General features: G+C 44.9%; 2 protein-coding genes across 3 annotated transcripts in view; one reads left to right on the top strand and one right to left on the bottom strand.

Annotated features, from left to right (window-relative positions):
- The first annotated feature begins 4,037 nt into the window (after nucleotides 1-4,037).
- On the top strand, nucleotides 4,038-6,653 carry LOC147733805 (uncharacterized). Its single transcript, XM_086959020.1, has one exon. It carries the CDS (start codon nucleotides 4,038-4,040, stop codon nucleotides 6,651-6,653), a length of 2,616 nt encoding a protein of 871 aa, XP_086815146.1.
- A 15,898-nt stretch (nucleotides 6,654-22,551) lies between these two features.
- The window catches only part of TM2D3 (TM2 domain containing 3), a 69,176-nt gene continuing 67,285 nt past the window's right edge, over nucleotides 22,552-24,442 (bottom strand). The window contains exon 6 of one of the 2 annotated variants that reach the window (XM_086958399.1): nucleotides 22,552-23,808. In XM_086958399.1, coding sequence (XP_086814525.1) covers nucleotides 23,643-23,808 — 166 coding nt within the window. In that variant the 3' untranslated portion in view covers nucleotides 22,552-23,642. The remainder of the gene's footprint in view (nucleotides 23,809-24,442) is intronic. The other variant, XM_086958400.1, reaches the window with a different exon arrangement.

Raw genomic sequence — 24,442 nt, 5'->3', positions numbered from 1 at the left:
GTCGTGCCTCACAAATATTAGAGAGGACCCAGTTGTGTATGTCACGATCAACAACAAAACGTATAAGTTTCTGATTGACACAGGTGCAACATTTTCCTGTATAACAGAGGGAGCACTGCCTATTTCCAATCAAAGTGTAGACACACAGGGTTTCTCTGGGGCAATTCCAAGGGTCCCTTTCACCAAGCCAGTGCCAATGAAAATAGGAGGCAAAAGCATTCAGCAACGACTGCTTTACTCGACAGAATCCCCCGTAAATTTATTGGGCCGTGATCTTATGGCCAAATTAAACATGACAATTCATTTTGATGAAAAAGGCACAATGACTTGCTCCATCCCTGGCACATCACTGACAAGAATGATGGCTGTCACTGTGGACTCTTCCATGAGAGACCAAATTAGAGCTCGCCCAGTGGATGAACTAGCATTCTCCACAGCTGTGCAAATGGTCATTGCCAACTCACTCACGGGGCACACTGTACAGCTACCCAAAGAATTTCTTTTCCGTCCTCAATTACAGGACATGCCAGGCCCAGACAAAAATATGATCCTAGGAATACAATGTTTTAACATAACATCAACACATGGTGTCTTTATAGCATGTGATGACTATGGCCAGTCATGGGCCTGTGTCATTTTTATTGAGCCTGGACATCGGGTAAGAGACATTACAGATAAGGAATTATTCGGTGATAGAGAAGACATTGTATACCAGATTCCAGTCCCTGTGTCAGTGACAGTTGAAATCAGAACACCAACACAACCCCCAGTAATTGATGCAGCACGTGACTCAGACCTAGCTCAGGTGCCCAACATCCTTTGGACTGCAGGTCCCAATGATGTGGGGCTCATTCGATCAGCAGAACCATTCAAAGTGACGCTGAAACCTGACGCCATTCTTCCCAGAGTGCGCCAGTACCCTTTGTCCAAAGAAGCCGAAGAAGGAATAGCCCCCACAATTCAAGCATTACTGGCTCAAGGTGTGATATATCCTTGTATCTCACCTTGCAACACCTGTCTTTTTCCTGTGAGGAAACAACAAACAAATCAATGGAGGCTAGTACATGATCTTCGCTCGATTAACAGCATAGTGATACCTGAGTTTCCCATCGTCCCTGACCCTTCAGTGATTCTTACTAACATTCCACAAAATGCAAAATACTTTTCCGTCATTGACCTGAAAAATGCTTTTTTCAGTGTCCCACTGCATCCTGAAAGCCAGTACCTATTCGCATTTTCATTCAGGCATAGGCAATTTTCGTACAAAAGGCTCCCTCAAGGCTATTGTGAGTCCCCCAGTGTGTTTAACAGAGTTGTCAAGGATGACTTATCAAATTTCCAATGTGCCAGCACCTTGCTGCAATATGTCGATGACATACTCCTCTGCAGTGCGACAGAGCAAGAGTGCAGAAAAGATACAATTGCTCTGCTTACAACATTAGCACATAGAGGATACAAGGTAGACAAGCAAAAACTACAATACTGTCAGGAAGAAGTACAGTATTTAGGTCAACTGATTTCAGCATCAGGAAGAAGAGTTACACCAGGAAGAGTAGAAGCAATAAGGAATACTCCAGAACCACAGACAGTTAAGGACATGCAAAAGTTCCTGGGACTAGTGAACTATGTCAGACAGTGGATCTTTGATTATGCTACTATAACTGGACCACTCTTGAAAGCGGTCAAGACGGCTAAGGACAGGCATAACAAGATTGACTGGACACCTGAAATGACATTAGCCTTTGTAAAATTAAAAGATGAGATTACAAATGCACCAGTGTTAGGATCTCCTTATTATACAAAGGAATTCTATCTGTTCACACACTGTAATGGACAGGTCATGACAGCAGTCCTCACCCAGAAATACCCCTTGGGTCCCAAACCAATTGCATACTTCAGTGGCATGTTGGACTCAGTGATGAAAGGCCACTATCCTTGCGAACAGGCTCTTTCAACAGCAGCATTTGCCGTTGAGAAAAGCACCCCCATAGTCATGGGCTCCCCTCTGACGTTGTACACTGAGCATGCTGTCTTTGCAATAATACAGAAAGCTAAAACAACTCTTACCACACAGAGAGTGTCAGGATATGAAGTCATACTGTCATTACCATCGTTGAAGGTTGTAAAATGCCACACTGTGAATCCAGCCACGTTCTTTGCACATCCGATTGCGACAGCTGACGATGACACCCATGATTGTGCCACATACTGCCCAGATGAGTCAGGCACAGCAAAGGAAGACCCATTACCAGACAGTGTAATTTACTTTGTTGATGGTTCTTCCACGATTGATCAAGAGACAGGGATCAGGCATACAGGGGCAGCTGTAGTCAGAGCATACCAGAATAACTCCTCAGACACTCTGGACATTGTACAGTAGATAACATTACCACCCCATTACTCAGCCCAGGCAGCTGAGTTGGTGGCATTAATAGCCGCCTTGAAGCATGGAGCTAATGAAAGAATTACTGTGTACTCTGATTCAGCATATGTCACCACAACAACGCATTCCAGCATATGGAGATGGAAAAGGCGCGGGTTTCTTAAAACAGATGGCACGCCTGTAATGCACAAACAGTTACTTGCAGAACTAATTGACTCCTTGACACTGCCAGCAGAAGTAGCAGTAGTGAAATGTGCAGCACACACGAACGGCCAAGATTTTGTTTCCAGAGGAAATGCAATGGCAGATTGGGCTACTAAAGCAGCAGCTAAAGGCCAAAGTTGTACACAATCACCATCCCCGACACAGACTGACTGCACCCCCATCTTGCTTGCCAAAAATACGCCCCCAATAGCGCAAGAAGATATGCAAAACGCAGCTGAGGACACCAGCAAGTCACCACTCCCAGATACACCCGACCCAACACTTCCATATACAATTGATGACACACAGCAGTTTGACATCATTGCACAGTTGCACCTCAGAGAGATACAAGAAAGTGCCCAAGCTGAAGAAAAAGAGTTATGGAAGAAGAGGGGAGTACAACAGGATGCCTCAGATTTTATTTACAGACAGACAATGACAGGGAAGCCTGTCATGCCACAGGCTCTTTACAAATAGCCCTTACCCAGCTGCACCTTCCTACACATGTCCCTTGTGATATCATGTCCTCTAACCTGCAGGCAGAATGGTTCATCCCCAATGCACATAAGCAGATACAACTCTTTGTCCATCAGTGCCTTATCTGTCAGCAGTATTCACCCAACCCAGCTATGAAAACAGTTGCTTCAACAATACCAAGGCCTAAGGGACCCTTCAGGGAACTCCACATTGACTATGTGGACATGCTTGACAGATGTAACAACTACCGATACCTCATCGTGGTAGTATGTCCCTTCTCACGATGGATTGAGGCTGGACCATGTGTCCATTGTGACGCTAAGGCCGCAGCTACCTTCCTACTTCGTGAGGTCATATGTCGCTGGGGATTACCAGAATCTATCCGCAGTGACAATGGCGGGCATTTTTCAAACTCCATCTTTGAGATAATAGCCACCATGTTAGGACTAAAACATAAACTTACTTCAGCCTATCACCCACAGAGCAATGGTATTTGTGAGCGCCTCAACGGATTGCTCAAAGCCAAGATCAGCAAGATAAGTGCCACTATTGGAAAGAAATGGCTCTATTGCCTCCCAATTGCTTTGTTTGCACTCAGGAACAGCCCTAGCTCTGATCATCACCTCACACCTCACCAGCTTGTCACTGGCAGATCAATGAATATGGTTGTTCCTTCCACCAGACCTAAAGTAGACAATGAAACGTCTTCTGAGATTGTGAAAGCTGAATTATTTGATTATTTGTGTGCCCTAACCCGTGCTGCTAGGTTTCTTTCCATTCAGACATCCAAGACAAAGAAAAAGGACAGCACCAGCAAGGACGGCACAATTTCCGATGAACTTTTGCCCATCCGCCCTGGAACACAGATCTTCATAAAGAAGCAAGTACAGAAGTGGAGAGACCCTAAGTACGAGGGACCATACCTGGTCATTGACTCTTCACCCACTGCGGTCCGAATTGCCGAACGCAAAGCATGGGTTCATTTGAACCATGTGAGGATCCACCCGGCACCAACAGAGACTTGAACATTTATCGGAAGGAGGGCGTTCTATTTCCTTTGTCGATCCAGGATAAAGACTATGGAGAACATATGAGAGTCTACGGGATAAGAAACAGCAACAGGCCAACGTCTCCCTCCAGGATCTCTATTAAAAAGATATGTATTTTAGCATTTTTATTTTTTGTTATGTTCGTTGCTTCAATGGCTATATTCCATTGGCTTGCATTACAAGCAGAGAGAGAGAAGGCTATATCAAGCCAAGTTAGGCCTACCGTCTCAGTAGGATATCACATGCCTAAAACGAGTCCTGGTAACATACTGGATGAGGAATACACCAGCAATGGCTGCACCACCCCTGTACCCACGACACATTCCACACCCTCTGTAGACCACACCGAGTGGGACAGGGTACTTGATATCACTGTGAATGCCCCTGGGAAAGGTGTCCCTAGACGTTTCCGTCAGCATAAAAGGAGTGTCAGGTATAAAATGGGTCGCAATAAAACACCAAGGAGATATACCCCTCGCACACAACGTAAGGAGAAAGACACAGAACAAATATCAAACTTGGTTAGTGATCTCCAGGACACAGTTGTGTACACATTCGAACAACACTCTATGCCTGATTTTTTCTCCCAGCGCCCTGGTGTGTCAGTACAGAATGATGGTACCCATAATGCATTGTTAGATATTATGTGGTACAGAGACATGAGGGAGGTGGGGAGGAAAGCCACGAATGATTCCTGCTTTGTGTGCTCATACATTCCACATGCTGTAGGTGCAGACAAATTGCTCATTCCCAAAGAGATTCCACCGGCCACTGCCAAATGTCTCCTACACCTGTTCCTTTGCCGCATACATGGTCAGATACAGCTCCAGTCAGCAAAAATTAATACAGCATTTGTAAACGTCTCAGACTGGGACAACAAGTATGTTACGTTCACTGTTGTTTCTGACCCAGTAGAATTTGAGAGAAGAATGGAAGTTTACCATGAAATGGGAGTACCTGCTAATATGATACAGGTCTGGGAGTATCAGTTTAGAAAATTAGGATACTTCACCTTCCCAACACCCCCATCAAAATGCCACTCACCCGAATTCCAACAGACTAACCATACCCATAACGCATGCCCTTGTCAGTGGAGACCCATTCTGCGCCTGAGGGCCAATATATATTTTAATAACAGATGGAATGGACCACATGATTTAATATGCAAGGCAGCATCCTTAGGTAGCCCGGTTGAAGGTCAGGAGCATAAGCATTATACCAATGAGACTATTGGGAGGGAATGTGCTGAGATATGGGCACAGGAAACTAGAAGATATACTCTCAATGAGGGTACAAAGTACAAACCTAAAAGAGCATACAAACTTAAGTCTCCTCTCCTTTGCTTCCTAGGTACCGGAACAGTGTCTGTGGGCCGAAACACAAAGTGCAGTCACACAGTGTTTAATTTTGACCTCCAGCACGGTACTTCTAGTCTCATGGACATCTATTGGGCATGCGGCGAACACATTTATCTGCAGCTTCCCCCCCACTGGCAAGGACTATGTTCCATTGTGACAATGCATGAACTACATCTTGTTGTCCCTGCAGCGAACATTTCCCACATCCACACACACCCAATGGCAGATGACGTTACCCTGCTTCATCATGGGAAGAGAGAAATAATGAAATACTTCTCAGATGGCCCTTTTCATAAAATACCTCAGGATTACAGACTCTTCAATGATGCCGAACTTTTCTTTGGGGGAGTTATCCCCATGTTCCAGACTAAAGCCAATGCTCGCTGGCTGCAAGTGACCAGATATGAATTGATGCAGCTTGTCAACAACACCCGGGATGGGTTCAACGCCGTGAAAGAAGAACTTCGACCTCTACGACTTATGGTTCTAGAGCACAGATATGTTCTAGACCAGCTAACAGCAATGAATAGTGGTGTGTGCGCCAAGGTGGGAAAATCCTGCTGCACGTTTATTTTAGCGAACGACGCTGACAACGGAACGCTCACGAAGGCCATCGAGGATTTGGACAACTTGGGGAAAGAGATGCATGAGGAAGGAGGTGCTGAAGCAGATCTCTTAAATGGCTGGTTCGATTTGAACTGGATGCCTTCATGGCTGTCTGCAGTGCTTAAATTTTTAATGCCAATTTTCTGTGTGCTGTTATTGTTGTGTTTTGGATCACAGATACTGATATACTGTGTAAAGAAATTTAGTTCTAAAATGATAGGGATGAATTATGCAGGCTCAGGTTCATATACTGGAATTCGTAGGGCTAAGGGAGATGATGGAGAGACGACAATGATGAGCATAGTGAAGTTGACCATTCCTGACTCCCGCCCATTGCCAGACATTCCTGTAATTAGTCAATATCAGGCCCAGGTGCATAGAGTCCAACCACGTTCATCACAGGGGGACTTGATGCATCCCTATGAGACAATGTGTGATAATTTAGGGAAAACAGATGCAGATTCAGGAAAAATGCAGGACAAAGATTCAGAGGAACAACCTCTTTGCGACTCGCCCTGGCCTCTTCCCCCATCTACAGCTAAGTATGCAGTTCGAATGGTGTTTAAAGATGTTTGATAAGGTTCGAATTTCGAACCTGAGGGGGGAATGTTGGAGTAAGAATTTTTACCTGCACAGCTATCCAAGGACACACCTGTCACCTGCACAACATAACCTCTGTGTAGGCGCTGCTGTTTAGAAGTTGCAGGCCTCAGTTACATTGCCCTGAGCACTGCCATTTTCTCTTAGCTTAAGCAGAAGCAGAAAGCAAGTCTGACCCAAGATTCACCCAGCTGCTCTTGTCTGCAAGGACCCGCACCCCTACCAGGCCCCACCTCATTGTATATTTCTCACAAACAGCAGAAGTCAAGTTCCTCTATAAATTTTGCAACATACCCCACGTCCCCCACCTAAGCCATGAATAGAATAAGGGAAGTTCCCACCACAGCTACGTCAAGCAAGATATCCGATAAACAGAGGCTAAGTGTGGTGAAATATTATCGCAGATTGCCTGATTGACATATGAATAGAACCCCTCGAAGCAATACTAACACATTTCTGTCGTCCATTGATAGTTTATTCTTAAACTTCCAGTCAAGTGGCAGGTCTCAGTCTAGACTGAAGTATGTACCACAATTACAGGAAAAAGGCCATACCTAACCTTACGGGTGGGAAAGGTAGAGAGCAGGCCAGTAAATGACAATGGACGGGTATGTGATACGTGGTGGCGTGGGATGACGTAATTATCGTCTCATGTGTTTTGGACAGTATAAGAAGGAGCCCCGCAAGAACATCAGCGGGCAACTCCTCGTCTGTTTGTAGGTATTCAGACCGAGAGTTGTCTCCAAGGGCCCTTGATCAAATGTTCATACTTTTGTGCATGTAAATATTTTACTTGTGTTATGTTTTAACTGCTTTTTAGATAAGTCATTTTATATCTGCATATGTACTTTTTAACTTGTTCTCTACATTTAAGCATTTATACTGTGGTCTTAGGACATCTCACTGATATAGCATTTTGAGTGTACCTAATGATGATAACATGCACTCTGCATTCTAATGTATCTTGCAGGATTACACTTATAAGCAAATGTGAGTATTCATCCATGTGAACAAGCACAACCGGTTTTAATCTGCCTCAGTGCTCATAGGTGTACTTGAAGCAAAATCTCTCTCTCTTAGCAAATGTTAGACTGTACTTTGTAAACTTAAACTGGTTCATGTGACTTTCAAGAGAATGCTGGGTACAGGACCAAGTACTATATGATTTTTATGCTATCACTGATTATTTCTAGAAGCTGTGTCTTCAAATAAATTGTACAGCTCCAAGCTTCAGTCTCCAAAAGCTCATATGTATGTTTTTTCCTGTTTTAGAGCAAGAGGTCCAGGACTGCCCCGGTGCAATTTAAGCCGTCCTATTCCCCTTAGTTCTCACTCACGGTCTCACCAGCGCAGCTTCTGAAAGCTGCTGCACTGAGTCCCCCTGGCCCCTCCTGCCCCTAATAAATCATCCCCTCCAACATGGGTTGCGCAAGTATACCTACTTGCCAGTCCCTCAAACCTTCCCTTAACTTCAGGTTAGTCACCCCTATGGTAGGCCCACGGGCAGGGTGCGTTGTAAGTATAAGGTAGGACACGCCTGACCAAGTTGGCATGTCCTAATAGTGAACAACAGCCATCTTCGTTCTTCACTATTGCGAGGTAGCCTGCTCTCCATTAGTTAGAATGGGCCGCCGGGATTATTAATGCTATGATCCTAGCTGGCTCAGTGAGCATGGTGCAATGTTGAGTTTGGTATCCCTGAACTCGGGGTATAATTACGCATCCGTTGGTGTGGATGGTTTTTGGACTCTGGGTTTGAAAATAGCACTTTTAGAAAGTGTCTATTTTCTTGTCTAACCATTTCTGGTTTCTGCTGGTCTTGCATGTGTGTGACAGGAGCTGGGTGGCTCCAGAGGTCTGGATGAGTCAGTGTGGGATGAGTGGGACATTTGCGTTGAGAGTAGGGGGAGAGTAGTTGCTGATAGCCTGCCCTGCCTGATACAATGCTGGCTCCACCTCCTGCCAGGAGGCCGATAGCTCTGCTCCTGCTAGTGACAATGCTGGCTCCACCTCCTGCTGGGCGTCTGAGGACCCAGCCCTGCTCAGTGAATAAGCCAGGTGCTTCTGCCTGGCTCCACCCACAACAGACCCAGGATGTTGGGAAATTCCCCTGCATGGACAAGGGGATCAAAGCCGAAAAGGGGTATAAGAGAAGGACCCCTGAACCAAGAAATCAGATCACTTCTGACAAGGAACCCTGTAACCAAGGACAAGAGGCCTGCTGATCTAAGGACTTGCCTACCTCGTCTGCCAGTGTGCTGTTTGCTGGGGGGAATCCTGCAGTGCTTCTTTATTTTTGCCTAGGAACCAGGAGAGAGGAACTGTGTGTGTACTCTCACGCTTGCTAAGAAAATCTCCAAGGACTGGAAGAGTGCCAGTCTCCTGCTGAAGTCACAGGGCTAAAGGACTTCATCTGCTTAAAGTGCTATTTGCTGGAACCTGTGAATCCAGCACCTCTGAAAGAACCAGCACTCTCGACGCCGACGGACGTCGCCGAATCCAGCTCGACACCGTGAGTGACGGCTCAAGTGTCCCGCTTCCTCGACGCCGGCCGCCGAGCCCGATCGACGCCAGCAGCAACGCCAGTGAGTAGTGAGTTCGGCTCCAGCTCCAAGGGACCTCGTGTCTGCACCGCTGCTGATCGCATCGCCCTCGTGCTCCCTCGACGCCGTGAGCGCTGCTCACTCTTTGCAACAGCATCATCGACAACGACGCCTGCTGAGGCCTGATCGACACCGAAGACGCGACGCCGGATTGCTCGACGCCGCTGATCATCGTGTGTTTCATTTTCCTAAGGTACTGTGTTGTTGGGGGTCCGTGTGACTCCGGGCTCGACGTAGCGCTCCTCGCGGTCGACGCCGAACCTTTGGATTAACTTTGCCTCGACGTTGTGTAGCTCCCGTGTGGGTTACACTGTTGCTAAGAACTGTGTTTCCAGGAGAAGAGTTGCTTTGATACGAAAAGACTTTGTGCTAAAGAAGAAACTACCTTTGAACTATTACTTTCCCTTCCAAGAGTATTTATTAAGATTGTGTATGTTTTTGTTGTTATTTGGTCTTGTGCTGAGCCTTATATAAAAATCCTTATTTTTATAATACTACTGTGTCGTGTCCATTTGTAGTGTATTCACTTTATTACTGTATGTGGTCATAAATGCTTAACGTACAGCCTCTGAGATAAGCCTGTCTGCTCTGCCAAGCTACCAAGGGGGTGAGCAGGGGTTATCAAAGGGTGTGATTCCCTTGCCCTGACTAGAAAAGGTGTGTCCCTATTTGTCAGAAGTGTATACCTCTGCCAACTGGAGACAGCCGGTTCTAACACCACCTTTCTAAAAGTGTAACAGCAAACAAATGATGGACGTAATGCTGACAATGCTAATATTCTCCCCAGTCAAAAGATCTGGGTTAAATTCATTGTTCTTTTGCCCACTACGCCGCCCCAGTTTGGACCCAGGCATATGCAAATCAGTCTTGACCCTGTACCTCATGGGAACAGTCCAGACCGAACTGCCAGGCCAGGTCCTTCCTAGATTGGAAACAAGCATCCTGAGACCGGTTTCAGGGTATGTCACCCTTATTCAGCCAGGCTAGCTTGAATCCAGTGGCACAGTGAGCAAGGGACCTACGTCTGGGCATACCCATCCCACTTAGGGCTAAAAGTGTTACAGCAAACAAATGATGGACGGAATGCTGACAATGCAAACATTCTCCCCATCCAAAAGATCTGGGTAAATCCATCCTGGATGATGAGGGCTGAAAGCCCAAAACCAGTTCTGGGATGCTTGTTTCCAGTACAGGGGGGGCCAGACCTGGCAGTTCGGGCTGGACTGTTCCTATTGGGCGCAGGGTCAAGACTGATTATCATATGGATGGGTCCAAACTGGAATGTCATGGTGAGCAAAAAAACGATGGATTTAGGCCCAGATCTCTGTACTGGGGTGAATGTATGACATTGTTCTGCATTCTGCCCATCTATTGTTCTTTTTGCACCTTTCAAAAAGTGGTATTTTCTGACTTATAACTTAAAATCCGACTTCACAATAAGTTGTGATTTTTTTAAAATTTTTAGTCCAGAGACACTAAACTCTAAATCTCTATCTTTTCCCAATTGGAAATTACAATTTAAATGTTTTAAGGCAATCCCAGTGTTAACCTTGTGAAGAGATAGGCCTTGCAATAGTGAAAAATGTATTTAGCAGTTTTTTCACTACCAGGACATGTAAAACTTAAAAGTATATGTCCTACCTTTTAAATACACTGCACCCTGCTCATAGGGCGGCATACCTAAGGGGGTGGATTATATGTAATGAAAGGGAAGGTTTGGGCCTGGCAAGTAGGTTAACTTGCCAGGTCCAAATGGGGGTTTAAAACTACACACAGGCTCTGGAATGGCAGGACCGAACTGTGTTAAAAGGCTACTGAAGTTGGTGGCACAATCAGTGCTTCAAGCCCACTAGTATTATTTAATTCACAGGCCCTGGGCACATATATTGCACTTTACTAGTGATTTACAAGTAAATTAAACATACCAATTGTGGATAAGCCAATGTTACCATGTTTAGAGTACAGAACATATGTACTTTAGTACTGGTTAGCAGGGGTAAAGTGCCCAGAATTCTAGGGCCGAGAAAACGAGATGAGAAAAAAGGGAGTAGGAAGACAAAGTTTGGGGGTGACCCTGCACAAAGGGCCAGGTCAAACACAGTGTCTCCAATTCCACATCCTTCCTTAAACTCATTAGAACCTTGTGCCCCATAGGTTGACCATCATATTTTCACGCTATGCGACGTGGAAAGCCTTTCGATATTCCCAATCTATCACTGAGATCATGTAGGAGCTCATCGACCTATCCCTGATCCCTCAACTGACAGAAATTTGCGATTGGGCACTACCATCTCATGGTGATTGAAATGTAAAATATTTCAGGTTCTCCTCGGTCGTTCCATTGTAATAAACTCAACCCATTCTTTATAACGTAACCCCGAGTAGTGACCGTACGATGGTCATATCATTACATGGCATCCATTTTCCTAACTCCAAATATTTTGGTAGAGGAATAACAGAACTATACATCCTGAATTTGTTGTAACTCACACTCATTTATAAGTGTCAATGGTGAACCGGAATCGGTCGTAATTCTGGCACCCTTTTCATTGATAGATACCATGCAAAAAGGATGATTTTTTCCTTCTAACTTGGTCAACAGTAGCTAAATTACCTACACCTTCTCTTTACATCCCTAGAAGGCAGGCATCAATGCAACACTCATTGTTGTCTAACATACCTTCATCAAGTGCTTTGACACATGGACTAGGTTGCACTTTTTGGTCTGTTTTTTACTCTGTCTGGTGACCAACTGGACATCATTCAGTTTTGCACTTGTATTCATTTTCCTCATGCACAGTTCAGTGTGCTCGATGTTCCTGGCAATGCATAAAGCTGGTTCAAGATTATGATCTTCTGTTGATAATAACGTCTCCTGAATTTTCCTTTCGTTAGTCTTCTCGATTAGTTGGTCACAAATCATTTCATCCTTAAATTCACGATAGTTACAGGTATCTACCACTGTTCTCTATGCAGTCACAAAATCATTTATTGATTCACCACTATACTGAGCTTGCTGAAGAAACTTATGTTGCAAATCGATGCTTTTAAGTGGATTATATCTCTATCCAAAGTTTAATGATAGAAGCATTTTCATCCTGTTTCACAGCCATGTCACCATTTTCACCAGCATCTACATGCACATTGATAACCTCCAATGGTAGTCACTACTACCTTCCATTCCTAAATTGTACACAAGTAGTGCCTTTTTCTTTTTAGAGTTAAATGTATCCCCATCAATGGCTTCAAGATATGATCCAAATGCTTCACACCATACTTCCTAACTTAGGGAAGGAGAACTAGAAGACAAACAAGCATTTGCAATAGTTATTGAATTTGAGAGAGTATGAGCGATTGGCATTGTGAATGACAATGCCTTTTGTGCGTTTTGAAAACCTGTGCGTAAACACACACTTTTTAATTATAGTCTTTGCTTAGAAGAAACAAGGCGGACTGTTACTGCCAGACTTGCTTCTCGAGACGTATTGCACTGCAAATGCTTGTTGAGCTCTGAGATGGAGGCAGCAGCAGCCATTGGAAGGCATGGACCGTGACGCCAGAGTGGTCCACTGGTGCTGCTGCTGTATACTGACTTCCGGCTGCCACCATGGTGCAAAGACTGCAAAAGAGAACACTCGTGTTTGCTGTATCTCTTCTATAGTTACTGCAGGAGGACAGGCAGGGGCACTGGGACATAGAGACAGGCTTTACAGAAGGAGCTGAATTGAAACAGCTAACATGAACGAGTGACAGAGACAGCACGGATAGTGCCATATTGTCAAATGAGTTGCTTTTATGCTCTTCCTCCCTAGACAGGACGTTGTATTTTATTTTACATACATCTTAGCATTCCATTGCTAAGAAAAGCCCAGGAGCATAAAGTGATTTACCCAGAATGACATTAGGATTGAGTTTTGGGTCCAAGATTATGGTTTAGTTTTCATCGTGAAGAAGTGGCAGCAAAAGGCACAGAAGAAGAGAAATAATGATTAAGAAAAGAGGGACATAACGAGATGGAAAAAGTCAGATTTCAAGAGTTGGTGCGAAAAAAGAGGAACATAGCTTCCCGTTGCAATGATAGAGGAACGGATGCAGGAGAAATGAGGCACTAGGGATGTATTTTTCTTGCAGTGGGTCCGCTGCACCCTTGTTGCAGTGGAGATAATAGAAGGTTCAGTGATGCCATCAAAAAGCACTGGGAAGCAGTGTTTGAAATGGTGTTATAGAAGTGTAGGTACCTGCCCTGGAGTACATGTGTGATCTTGGGAAGCAAGTACTCTAAAAGCACCCACTGAGAAGAGGAAGTACTCTCCCTCTCAAATAAAAGTAGTGCAAGTACTCTCTACCTGCGAGCACTGGCTAATTTAAAGCACTGCTCAGAAGAGTTACACATAAGGAAAATGAGCAGTGAAATTAAGAAACTGGCTTATGTGAAAATAACAGAGACCGGTGCAAAGCAAGTGTCACAGGAAAAACGTGAGGTGTCTTGGCTAAACTTGTAGTGAACTGACGGAGAAAGAATGAGTCCCACAGCAGAAATAGACAAAGTGGGAGAAAAGGAGGGGCTAGATTGGCTTGAAGCAAGTGTCTTTAGGAAAGAGTCTAAGAGAAATAAAGAGAGGAGAGGAACTAAAAGGAAACAAGCATTGGTATCGCCAATAGGTTTCGCCTTTGGGACCTTATAAGTATTTAGTTATGCAGCACAATATCCTTGGCGCAACATCATCATAGTTGTATGGCTAAACACATATAAGGTCCCAAAGGTGAGACCTATTGCCAATGCCAATGCTGGTTTCGTTTGTAGTCACACGTTCCAGTACGTCATTTGTAAAAAAAAATATATAATGTGCAAGTCAGTCAGCGATCTTGTGTGTAGGTAGGTAGGGAACCGTGTTGGCAGCAGGTTATTGCGGAGGGGTACAATTTAAGTTTGTTAACAATGAGGCACATTAAGTAACATTCTATTGTGTGGGTGGAGTTGTTTGAGGGCATAGCAGTACAGATGTAGACTAGGATGTGCCAGATGTATTATGTTTAGATAGATGGAGGTTTGTCTTCAGTTTCCCCACTTTGTGTACCGATGATGCCCGACTTCTACGGTAAAGCTGTCACCCTGGGGTTGTTAGTTTATCTAGTTCCAGAGAAGAGGGTCGCCTTTCTTAAAACTAGTGGAAAATCGACATTTGATGTTAATACATAAGACACTAGCTGGGCTTAAAACAGTTTCTCCAAAAATGATCAGACTTTATATTTTGTAAAGATATATTTGAATACCTCAGTCTCTTTGTAACCCCATTAAAATAAAGCTTGAAGCTTACAAAGCCTTGGGCACTAGTTTGAGTTTTGACGCCTCTCATCTCTCAGTACCGCCAAAGGCATGGGAAGGCTGGCGCGATCACTACTAATAGTCGGTAGCAGTTGGTGGCGAACTCGAGCACTGTGGCTTACTTCTCTACGCTTGTGGACAGACAAGGTTTCCCTTAATTTGCTTTCCTTCAAGAATTACTGCAGTCAGCAGCGACCCTTATTTCCAGGGTCATCACTGAACCCTGGACCGTGTGACGTCATGTCGCAGGTGAGGCTAGGGTGCCAGCGCTGGCCCCGCACCACCCTTTGGAACTGCCAATCCCTCCCCCTACCTCCCTGGCTACCGAGGCTGAGTGTGGGTGGCTCAATTTTACTCCTGTGTGGTATCTTAGAAGAGCCCCCGTATTGCTGCGGTGGAAGCCGGAGTATAGAGACCGGAGAGGCCGTTCCTCCCTAAGCTGTGAGTTTGCTGCCATGGCCGGGCTGCTCGCTCTGTTCCTGCTGTGGGTGAGTGTTTATGCCGCCGGTGTTTAAAGACTGCCTCAAATTCGGTTTCTTCCCTGGTTAGAGTTTGGCATCTTGTTTCCAGGGAGGAGTTTTCCATTTTGTAGATTAAAAAAAAAAGTATGGGAGATTCAGTGGATTTTGGAATAAATCGCAGACAGCACATTTCAGCAGACAAAGGGAGCTGGGATAGTGAGGCCGGTGCCATGCGCGTTGTGCCTGCCTGCAGCCCTTCCTCCCTTTGGGACGACCCATCCGTACTGGATCCTTTGCTTCATGGCTTGTTTAGATAACACGCCTACTTTGGATAAGAAATGCTTCATGACAGCCGTGAAGCAGACGATCCAGTCCGGATAGGCCGGACGAAAAGGAGAAAGGGCAGTGACCAAGAAGCATCATTTTCAATGGGAAGCCATCATTTAGCATAAACATTGATGCGGCCCAATTACAATGATGGGCGGGGCTTCAAGTCCCCTTCTGAAATCTCATCTACAATATATCTCGCCAGAACGAGTAGCACATGCGTGCTGCAACGCTAGGCAAGACCTAAAAAAAGAGACTACAATGACGAGAAAGAAGGAAAGTAACTTGCTAAGATAAACCGGAAAGGTGAGTCAAAGAGATAGATATAGACAAAGGGTGGTAGAATGATGAGAAGAAAGAGGGTGACAAGAATGGTGGGAAAGAGGTCAAGTGTCACTAGAAACGCAGGTTTGAGAAACGGAATGTATGTGAGAAAACAGATGGACGACAGGCTTAGAAACAAAGGGAGCGTGAGAGAAAGAGCAGGGTGAGGCAAAAGAGAGAAAAAGTGAGACTGAAAGAGCAATATAGAGAGATGGAAAATATAGACTTTTCATCCTTACACTGAGAACTGAGGGTATAGCTGAAGACTAGTTTAGGGGAGCTGTATGAAACAGAACCGTGGCCATCTGAGGCGCAGCATGTGAAGTGGCTCAGGGAGAGAGGGTCCAATTTGTCGATAATGATGGCTGTATTTTAATACTCTCTTGTAGAGATACCGGCCTGTTTACTTGCTGCCATAACTTACTTTTGAACTAGAGAGTGGCTCCACATCATAGAGACACTCAAACTCAGATACAGCCCGCCCCCCCCTGTCCCCCCCCCTAAAGCATGTGTGGGTTTTCCAAAGCATAATGATGGGTATATTGTTCCTTTCTGCACTGTTTTTAAACATTTTATAAGACAACCACACAAGAGACGCAGGTCACATACCTATTTCCAGGTGTAAGTAGGCATCTTGTCAGTGTCTTGGAAAGGGTTGCTTCAACTGTGCATTGTCCCAGAGCCCGCACGCTTCCAGATTCCATGTGTGAGTTGCCATCCAGTCGCGGCTAACATTACAGGGTCCCATGACGCCTCCGCTCCTGGTCGGGTCCCATGCCCGCGTTTTCCTGCTACTCTACTTCCTTCGGCAGGAACAGGAAGCTGGCATCCTCCTTCCTCTAAGCCAATCACAAATTGGCAATGGCAGCATTGTGATTGGTGCGGACGGCACCAGGCCGGACGCCTGTAGGGAGGCTATTTTCTCTATTTAGGCTGCATGGTGTCTACATAGAAAAAATTGAGTGTGTGCATGATTGGTTTTCCCAGAGGGCCGACCAACAATCAGGGCCCACAGCATTGGTCAAGCTACTCCTCACCAACCCGCCAGCCCCCAAACCGGCATACCAGTCTGCTTTCTCGCATACCATTTTATGTTTCTGCTTCTCGCACAGCGAGAAAGCAGTGGGGCGACGTTCCTCCGCCCTAATGAAGGTGTCGTCCCTGTTGCCATCCAGTAAAGATTTCTTTGAGTTATCCCACTCGACTTGCCCTTTATAGGGAGAAAGTTTTAAAATTCCCTAAGTCTATATCCCTTTAATGAGCATTCGGGCATTGATAAAAAAAAGTGCTACTTGCAAGCACCCACAGCTGTTTATCCTGAACGTTGCAAACAATACTAAAAACCATGAGCGGGCTTCTCCCCCAAACATTTTCATGGGCCTAATTATCCAAGTCAGTCAACAGCATCTCGTGCTCCTTACAGAGCCATACTTTCCCCATATGTAACAACAATAACAACCACCAAAAGTGTAACAACTTCAGACATTTAAAGGGAAAACATTCAGTTAGGACTTGCCAGACTTGATTTGTCGGACGAGATCGATTCAGACACAGCACCACCAGCCTTCACAACGCACCTGCCTATAGGAAACATCTCTTGAGAGACCTCCGTCTCTGCTGCGTACTCTGATAAGGCCGGCCGGTGAGAGAAAGGGGCACAAGTGAACATCAGGCTTGAACCCGGTGACATTCGGTAAGACTCTCTAGTCACTGCTATTCCCCATCGTCTTCCCAGAGCTGCAGTGCTCTGCCTCGCCAGCTGCAGCACGCATGCCTGCAACTTATTCCAGGGCTCAGAACAGTCACCCTCACATTATTCAATTAAGCATGAGCAGTTTGGGAACTTGCGCGTTGTTGTGCAATATTCTAGAGTGCACCTCCACCAGTCCCACCCTTTCTGTATCCCATGAAAAAAATAAAATCTGTATGCCTGCATGCATGAAGGGCTACGCCGCGCAAAGCGACCTCTACCTTTTCAAGCATACACGTATCATCTTATCTGACTAGATGCTACCACAGCATCCTTCTACAAGTCATCCCAACGCATACAGCTACTGACGCACACTAAGAGGGAGCGGCATAGTCAGCGACTAAGTTGAGGCTGTGCCTCCTCATTTGAACAGAGCAAGGTAGGCTGCTAAACTCCACCCGCCGGGTGTCTGAGCCCTGCGGCCACCGAGCACAGAAGCAGAGGGGTGGGGCACACTCATCCCCAGGTGCCAATTGCACTCGCATCAAATGCATGCTGCCTGCACATTCAGTGCGCTGCAGCAGCTTCCACTGGAGAAGCCCTACTAAACAGGCTTTTCATAAGCATGCAGCAACAAATTAAAAATAAGCCCACGCCACTATTCATATTACAGTAAAACCTTCTGTCTGACAAAGCCCAAAACCAAACAAACAACCTACAAAAAAAGCCCGTCTGATATCGAAAATTGCTAAAAGCCTTATAAAATATAACCATTGTAGCGGGAGGCATGGCAAAAGTGGGAGGCACGGCGAATGAGGTAGCATTAATACGATGTGGAATTAAGAGGAAGTAGGGAGGAGGAAAGCTATTTTTAAATGTAAAATAGTCCCCCTAAGCAACAGATAAAGAACTGTAGCATAATGAGGCAATCCCGCTGCATGGGAGGAACAGAAGAGTAAAAGGAGGAACAAAGAGGCAGGACTGACCACTAGCAAGCAAGGATTTTTTAAGGAAACTGAGAGACAAATGAAAAGCAGAGTCAAACAATGGGTGGAGATGGAACTTCACAAATAAATTACAACAGGTCGCTAAGCACCAGCACATGTGCTGCCTAAGCTCGACCTAAAAATGGAGGTAGTGCAGCAATCTCATCCATTGTAACACTGTTACTAAGCGTGGGTCGTTGCTGCCTACACCCACAGTATTATTTGCATTAAATAACACCATTATGCTCCACATTTAGTGTAATATAGGTGTTCCGGTCACCATAACTTGTGTCAGAAACAGAGCAGTTGACAGCCAGTTTATGTAGCAGCTAGTCGCACAACTGTTGTATAACATAGGTGTGCCTGTCACTGCTGCCACAACTCATCAAGAAGGTGTGCCTGTCACCGAAGTACTGCCAATAAGCTTCGATAGAAAGCAGTTGTTGACAGACAGCAGTGACGATAGTGCAGCAGCTGATCGTAAATGTATAACTACAAAGGTGTGCCTTTCACCATAATACTGTACCAGGCTTTGAATGAACATAGCTCCTGCCATAAAAGCATCTTCAATAGATGTGAACAGGCTTTTCCCAAAACTTACAATGGCAGCTGAATGCTGCATAACATGCTTTCTAAAATCTTTGGGGCTTGTTTAAAGCACAGCCCAACCGCCTAGGATGGTCACCGTTATACGTGTCACGCTTGTTAAGCAAGTGGAGCTTGGTTTTTTTTTAGATCTCCCACCATGCGTTCTAGTTCAGACTCATTTAAGGAGTCAGAGCGGCGGGTGATACAACAGAGCACATGGGTCTCAGGAGACAGCAGGAATCACCACACAATTCAGGGCGGCACATGCACCCTTGCACTTCACTGCATGAAGAACAATTGCTCTGGAGCATCCACAATTGCCTGCACAGAGCGTACTGGGGCCGGGAGAACTAGTGGCACTCACAGCACCCGAAAAGACAGAGCCCAGGTAAGTGGTTAAGCATTCACAACCACCGGCTTCAGTCTGGCAGCAACTCCCAACAGAACCATTTCCAAAAGATTCTCGCCCAAGATTCCACATTCCAACAGAACCCCAGCACAACTCAAGAGCAGTCTAAGTAGTTATTGTGGTGAGTCTGTTGAGCAGGGGTCTGCTGACCGTAAACTGTGCATTGATCGAGATGCCCTCCCAACCCAGCGTCTGAGGCATCCGTGGTAATGTTAATCAGTGGAATCTGGCCAAGGAAAGGCCTGCCCTGCAACAGGTTGCTGATGTGTCATCACCGCAGAGATCAATGGGCATTAGCCACAACCAACACTAGATTTTCGATCTACCCCTCTGCTTGATTCTGGTGTGTTGCAAGGCATTGTTGCAACAGACACATATATCTGGGCATGGGGAACTATTGCAATACAAGAAGCAATCATGCTAGGCAGATTACAGTCTTGACCGTGAAAGGATGTTGTGGCTGAAAAAGAGGTACAAGCTGGCGAAAGACGGCCACACGTTGGGACGTGGGTCTCCTGGTCTGTCCGTGCATTTTAAATTGCTCCTATAAAAGGTTGGATCCAGAGCAGTTGCAAATGGGACCTGGCTGAGTTCATGGAAAAACCCAGAGTAAAACCCAAATTGTGGAGAAGGGAGATGGTTGCTTGGGTGTGCTGAAGGCACTGAAGGCAGATTGCACTCTTGTTCAGTCTGTCATTAAGGTATGGAAACATGTGGATGCTCCTCCTCCTTAAATGTCCGGCGACCACTGCCAGGCACTTGGTGAAAACCCTTGGAGAGCTGAGGACACAGCAGGGTGGCACCTTGAATTGATAATGTTGAGCACTTAACACAAATCTCAGGTACCGCTGATGGGCTGCATGAATTGGGAAGTGGAAGCAGGAGTCTGCTTTCATGTAGTCTCCTCAATGGAGGAGAGGTGTGGCATCCTGCAATGCAATCATAGGAAAGTGTTCAGTGAGGATGTATCAGTTTAGTGCCCTCAGATCTAGAATGGTCCGAGTGTGTCTTCTTTCTTGGGGATGAAGTATAAAGAGCATTTTTCTGTCCCATTCTCATCGCTACACGTTTTTTTAGGTTCCCTATCTGATATTTTAGACTTCCATTCATATAATGCTAAAATTATTTGATCTTTTCATTGCAACTGCTTTTAAAGTAATTTTGTCCTGTTGGAAGGATAATACTAAACTGTCTGTTCATACATGGTGGAATTTCATATGTGATGAGCATAGAATTGCAATTGCTTCTTCTGTCACCTTAAAAATTAAATCCGATCTTACCTGGCTGCCTTTCTCTAACTTCTTATCACCCCCCCCCCCCTCCCTAACCTTTCCTTCTCTCTCCCCCTTTCTTTTTCTTTTCTTTTCTCCTCCTACTTTCTTCTTCCATGCTCTTCCTTTTCTCACATTATCTGAACCATTTCTCCTCTTCATCTCCTTCTCATTGTTTTTTCATATTGGTTCTGATTTTTTTGTATACTGTTATATTATGCTGTACTCTTTCTTAAACAAAATAAAACTTTATTAAACTGAAGTATAAAGAGCAGACTCCTTTGCCCCACTAAAAGTGAGGCACTGGTTAAATAGCGCCCTCATGAAGGAGCGCAAAGGTGATGTTTCTCACTGATGTGCTTGCGTGTGGGGGTGATGTTTGTTGGTGTTCTGTGGAGTTCTAGGCAGTTGCCCTGCTAAACTATGTCCAGTACCAAGGCATCGGATGTGATCAGTTGCTATAAAGGGTGGAGTCATGGAGCCTTTCCAACAGGTGTTGAACGTTGTGGGAGTCACTATTTCATGGCTGAGGCACCTTTCTCAGCACCTCCTTTGCCTCTCCCCTGGTTGTTTTTGCAGAATCCCTTCGTGATCACCTCATTGGTGATTGATAGTAATACTGCCGCCTTTGGTAGGATGCGGAGGTGCCAAGGGAGTTATTTTTGTTGCCTGCCCTGTAGTGTTGCCTCCGAAATTACCCTTTGCTGCGTTTTTGTCCTTTTTCAGCTTTTCCCACATTTGATGCACTTGTGCATTGGAGAGGATTTTCTCCTCAGCCACCAGATCTTCCCCCCCTTTCCCTGTACTCTTCTAGAAGGTGTTTGGGGAGATCTTGTTCCTCATTACTATGTGCCTTGTCACAAAGCAAGAGTAGGCTGACCGAGTTGGCATTCCAACAAAGTGTCACTGCCTGCAAAGCTATCCTCTTTCCTGCTGCCTTTGCTCTTTGTTTGGGGGATACGTCCCCTGTGGCCTGGGAATGCACACTTATGCACCACTAAAGAGTTGGGTGGTAGTTGTCACTGGATGTACATGGGACTGCACCTGGGGGTGATAACTAGGTTTCACAGGATCTTTACATGTGTCAGCTGTTGTAAGCAACCCTTTCACGATTGATAAGCATTGCACCACGTTATGTTTTTGATAACGCCTCTCCAAGGAAGTTGTGGTCTTGTCTTCCTCTAGGACACGCACACTTAATTTGTGACAGCTAGCTACCCTTTAGATCACCTCTTGGTAGGAGGTGGTTTCATGCAGCAGGGAGGATCTAGCTAGGTAGGCATCTGGGTCTGTCACTCTGTGGGTCGATTTGTTTGATCTCCCAGTGTTCCCCCTTGCACATCATAAGGGTCTTTAAGAAAAGCATGGCTTCTCCCCCCCTTATGAAGGGTATGGTGACCCCTCAGGAGAGTATGGCTAATGGGGTATATGAGGAGGAGAATGTGGGTGGAGCAGGTGGTTGCGGAGAGGGAAGAGTAGCAGGCTTAGCCGTTTGAGATGGAGGGCTAGTGCCCTGGTCTTGGAATTTTCTTTGCATTGGTGCCGTTGGCTCCAGAGAAATCTGCCCCTCAGAGGGGAGACTACTTTTTTGTGGGAGGGTCTCTGTCAGTCAGTTAAAATCTGCACCAATGCTCTAGCAAAACTGTTTCTGGTGGATAAAACATGCGATTTTATATAGCATCAAGCTCATGCAGCAGGCATTGAAGAATCAGGTCAGACTCCTCAGACAGGCATCGAGGAGGCGTCTCTTTTTGGTTCTGAACGCACCCTCAATGGCTCAGTCTGTTTAGCTGCCAAATTAATTCATCAATGGAGCTTTCGTGTAGATGCTGATTTCAGTGATAAGCTGGATTTCAAAAATCAATAACATACGAACATCTACACAAATTACATGAGACAATAGATGCATACATTTTATTCACACTGGTGCAGAAAGTGAATATAATAAAGGCAAAAATAGAAAGTCTAAATATAATTAAAGATTTTGGGAAGCCAATATTTCTTCAGTAACGTATGTAGGCATTTTTTGCTTCTTAAAGGTATTAAAACTACAGTTCAAAAATTATTTACAATCCTGGAGGCATGCTAGATTTCTTTTGATATTGTTTTTCTGTTTGGGCGTGGAGTGAAAACAGCTGTTTTATCAAGCCTTAAACTACCGGATTACCATCATCAAACACAGAAAGAATTGCTACTTTGAACTATTTTTTTCAACATATTTATTGGTTTTTACATACATTTGTGCATTCTTAACACTCACTCTGGACATTTTTCCTGCATTTACTTTTAACAATGTTAAATGTTAGGGATAACCCAAGATCCCCTGCTATCTACACCCACATTTTGAATTTATGTGCAGACACACTGCTAATTCCTGCAATTTGTAAGGTATGGAGCTTGGGAAGTTCAAGTTAAACATTTTAACTGAACTGAATTAGCAGCACAAAGTGTGGGAGGGTTTGTTTGCAAAGTGTTTTACCCATGCACACTGTGATGCCTCTCAGAAACTACTAGCAAGACTTCGTTTCCTCTCTTTCCCTCCCTGTAACCATTTCTTCTCTGTTATGTAGCTGTATGGCTTCACCATTTATGATAATCTGGCCATGGTCACATCTTCCTTGCTGCACCACTTTTGGCTTTAACTCCTTGGTCCCAGACATAAGTTGGTTAGAGGGACATAGTAGCACACAATCTGGATCCGTAGTTTTATGATAAGGCTGCAAGAAGCAGATAAGCAGTGGTTTCTAAAAACATGACCAAGCAATGGGATCTTAACACTCATTCCACGGTATGTATGACAAATACTTTTTTCATAGAAAAAAAAGATAGATTGTAGGACGATTACTTTTAACCAATACAGTGACTGATTTAACCTTAATAAAGGCAGATGAAGTACAGATACTGTACATTAAATATGCAGAAAAGTGTCAACTCCATGATGTTACGAATTATTTTCCTGCTTCTAGACAACTTAATGTCACTAAATATACAGCGAGCCATCTGCAGGTCCCACATAACCTACTCCAATTAACAAAACATCTATCAGAGTCCATATTCCAAGACCTCCAAAGCTGAATAGTTTCCCAAGTCCTTCACGCCACTGGCCCAGGTAAAAGCGATCTGCTCCGAATCCTCCAAGTGTAATGCTGCAGAGAAAATAAAACGAACGTTAGACAATACTCAATTATGAGATCTTCATTTATAGTCCTAAAATTTAGAATCTCTCTGCAGTTGTGGGAGCCTGAAACACACCAACTTACCACGTTGATGTAAAGGTACCATGAAAAATAGTAATAAACGGTATAAAAAAATATATATTACACACACTATATATATATATATATATATATATATATATATATATATATATATATATATACATATATACATTCCTACAAAGGTTGCTCAAATGCTTGAAGCGCCCACTCGACGTTATTATTTCACCTTTCTTTAATCAGCAAGCAGCAGCAAATAACAGCACAGGGTAAATGCGATAATGTTCGTGCCTTGATGCCGACGCGTTTCAGGAAGTGTTCCCTTCTTCAAAGGCAGGCACTGAAAGGGCGTGACAGCTACTTCGGAATCTCGTGCTCGTTTTTCAGCTTTTGATTTAAGTCCCGCCAATGGGCGTGTATCTTGCATAGCATCCTGGTAGTTGTATGCTTCCAATCCCACTTTAGTAGTAGTAGCGGTTCTCTGCATCTTTCAAATTATATACCTTCGGGTTGCATTTTTCAACTGCCCCGTACTTGCCGCTTTTCTTGTGCCAGCTGATCAGGT

The sequence above is a fragment of the Lissotriton vulgaris genome, chromosome 2_1, assembly GCF_964263255.1.
Source record: "Lissotriton vulgaris chromosome 2_1, aLisVul1.2, whole genome shotgun sequence".
Taxonomy (NCBI): domain Eukaryota; kingdom Metazoa; phylum Chordata; class Amphibia; order Caudata; family Salamandridae; genus Lissotriton; species Lissotriton vulgaris.
This window is presented reverse-complemented; position numbering and strand designations above follow the sequence as displayed.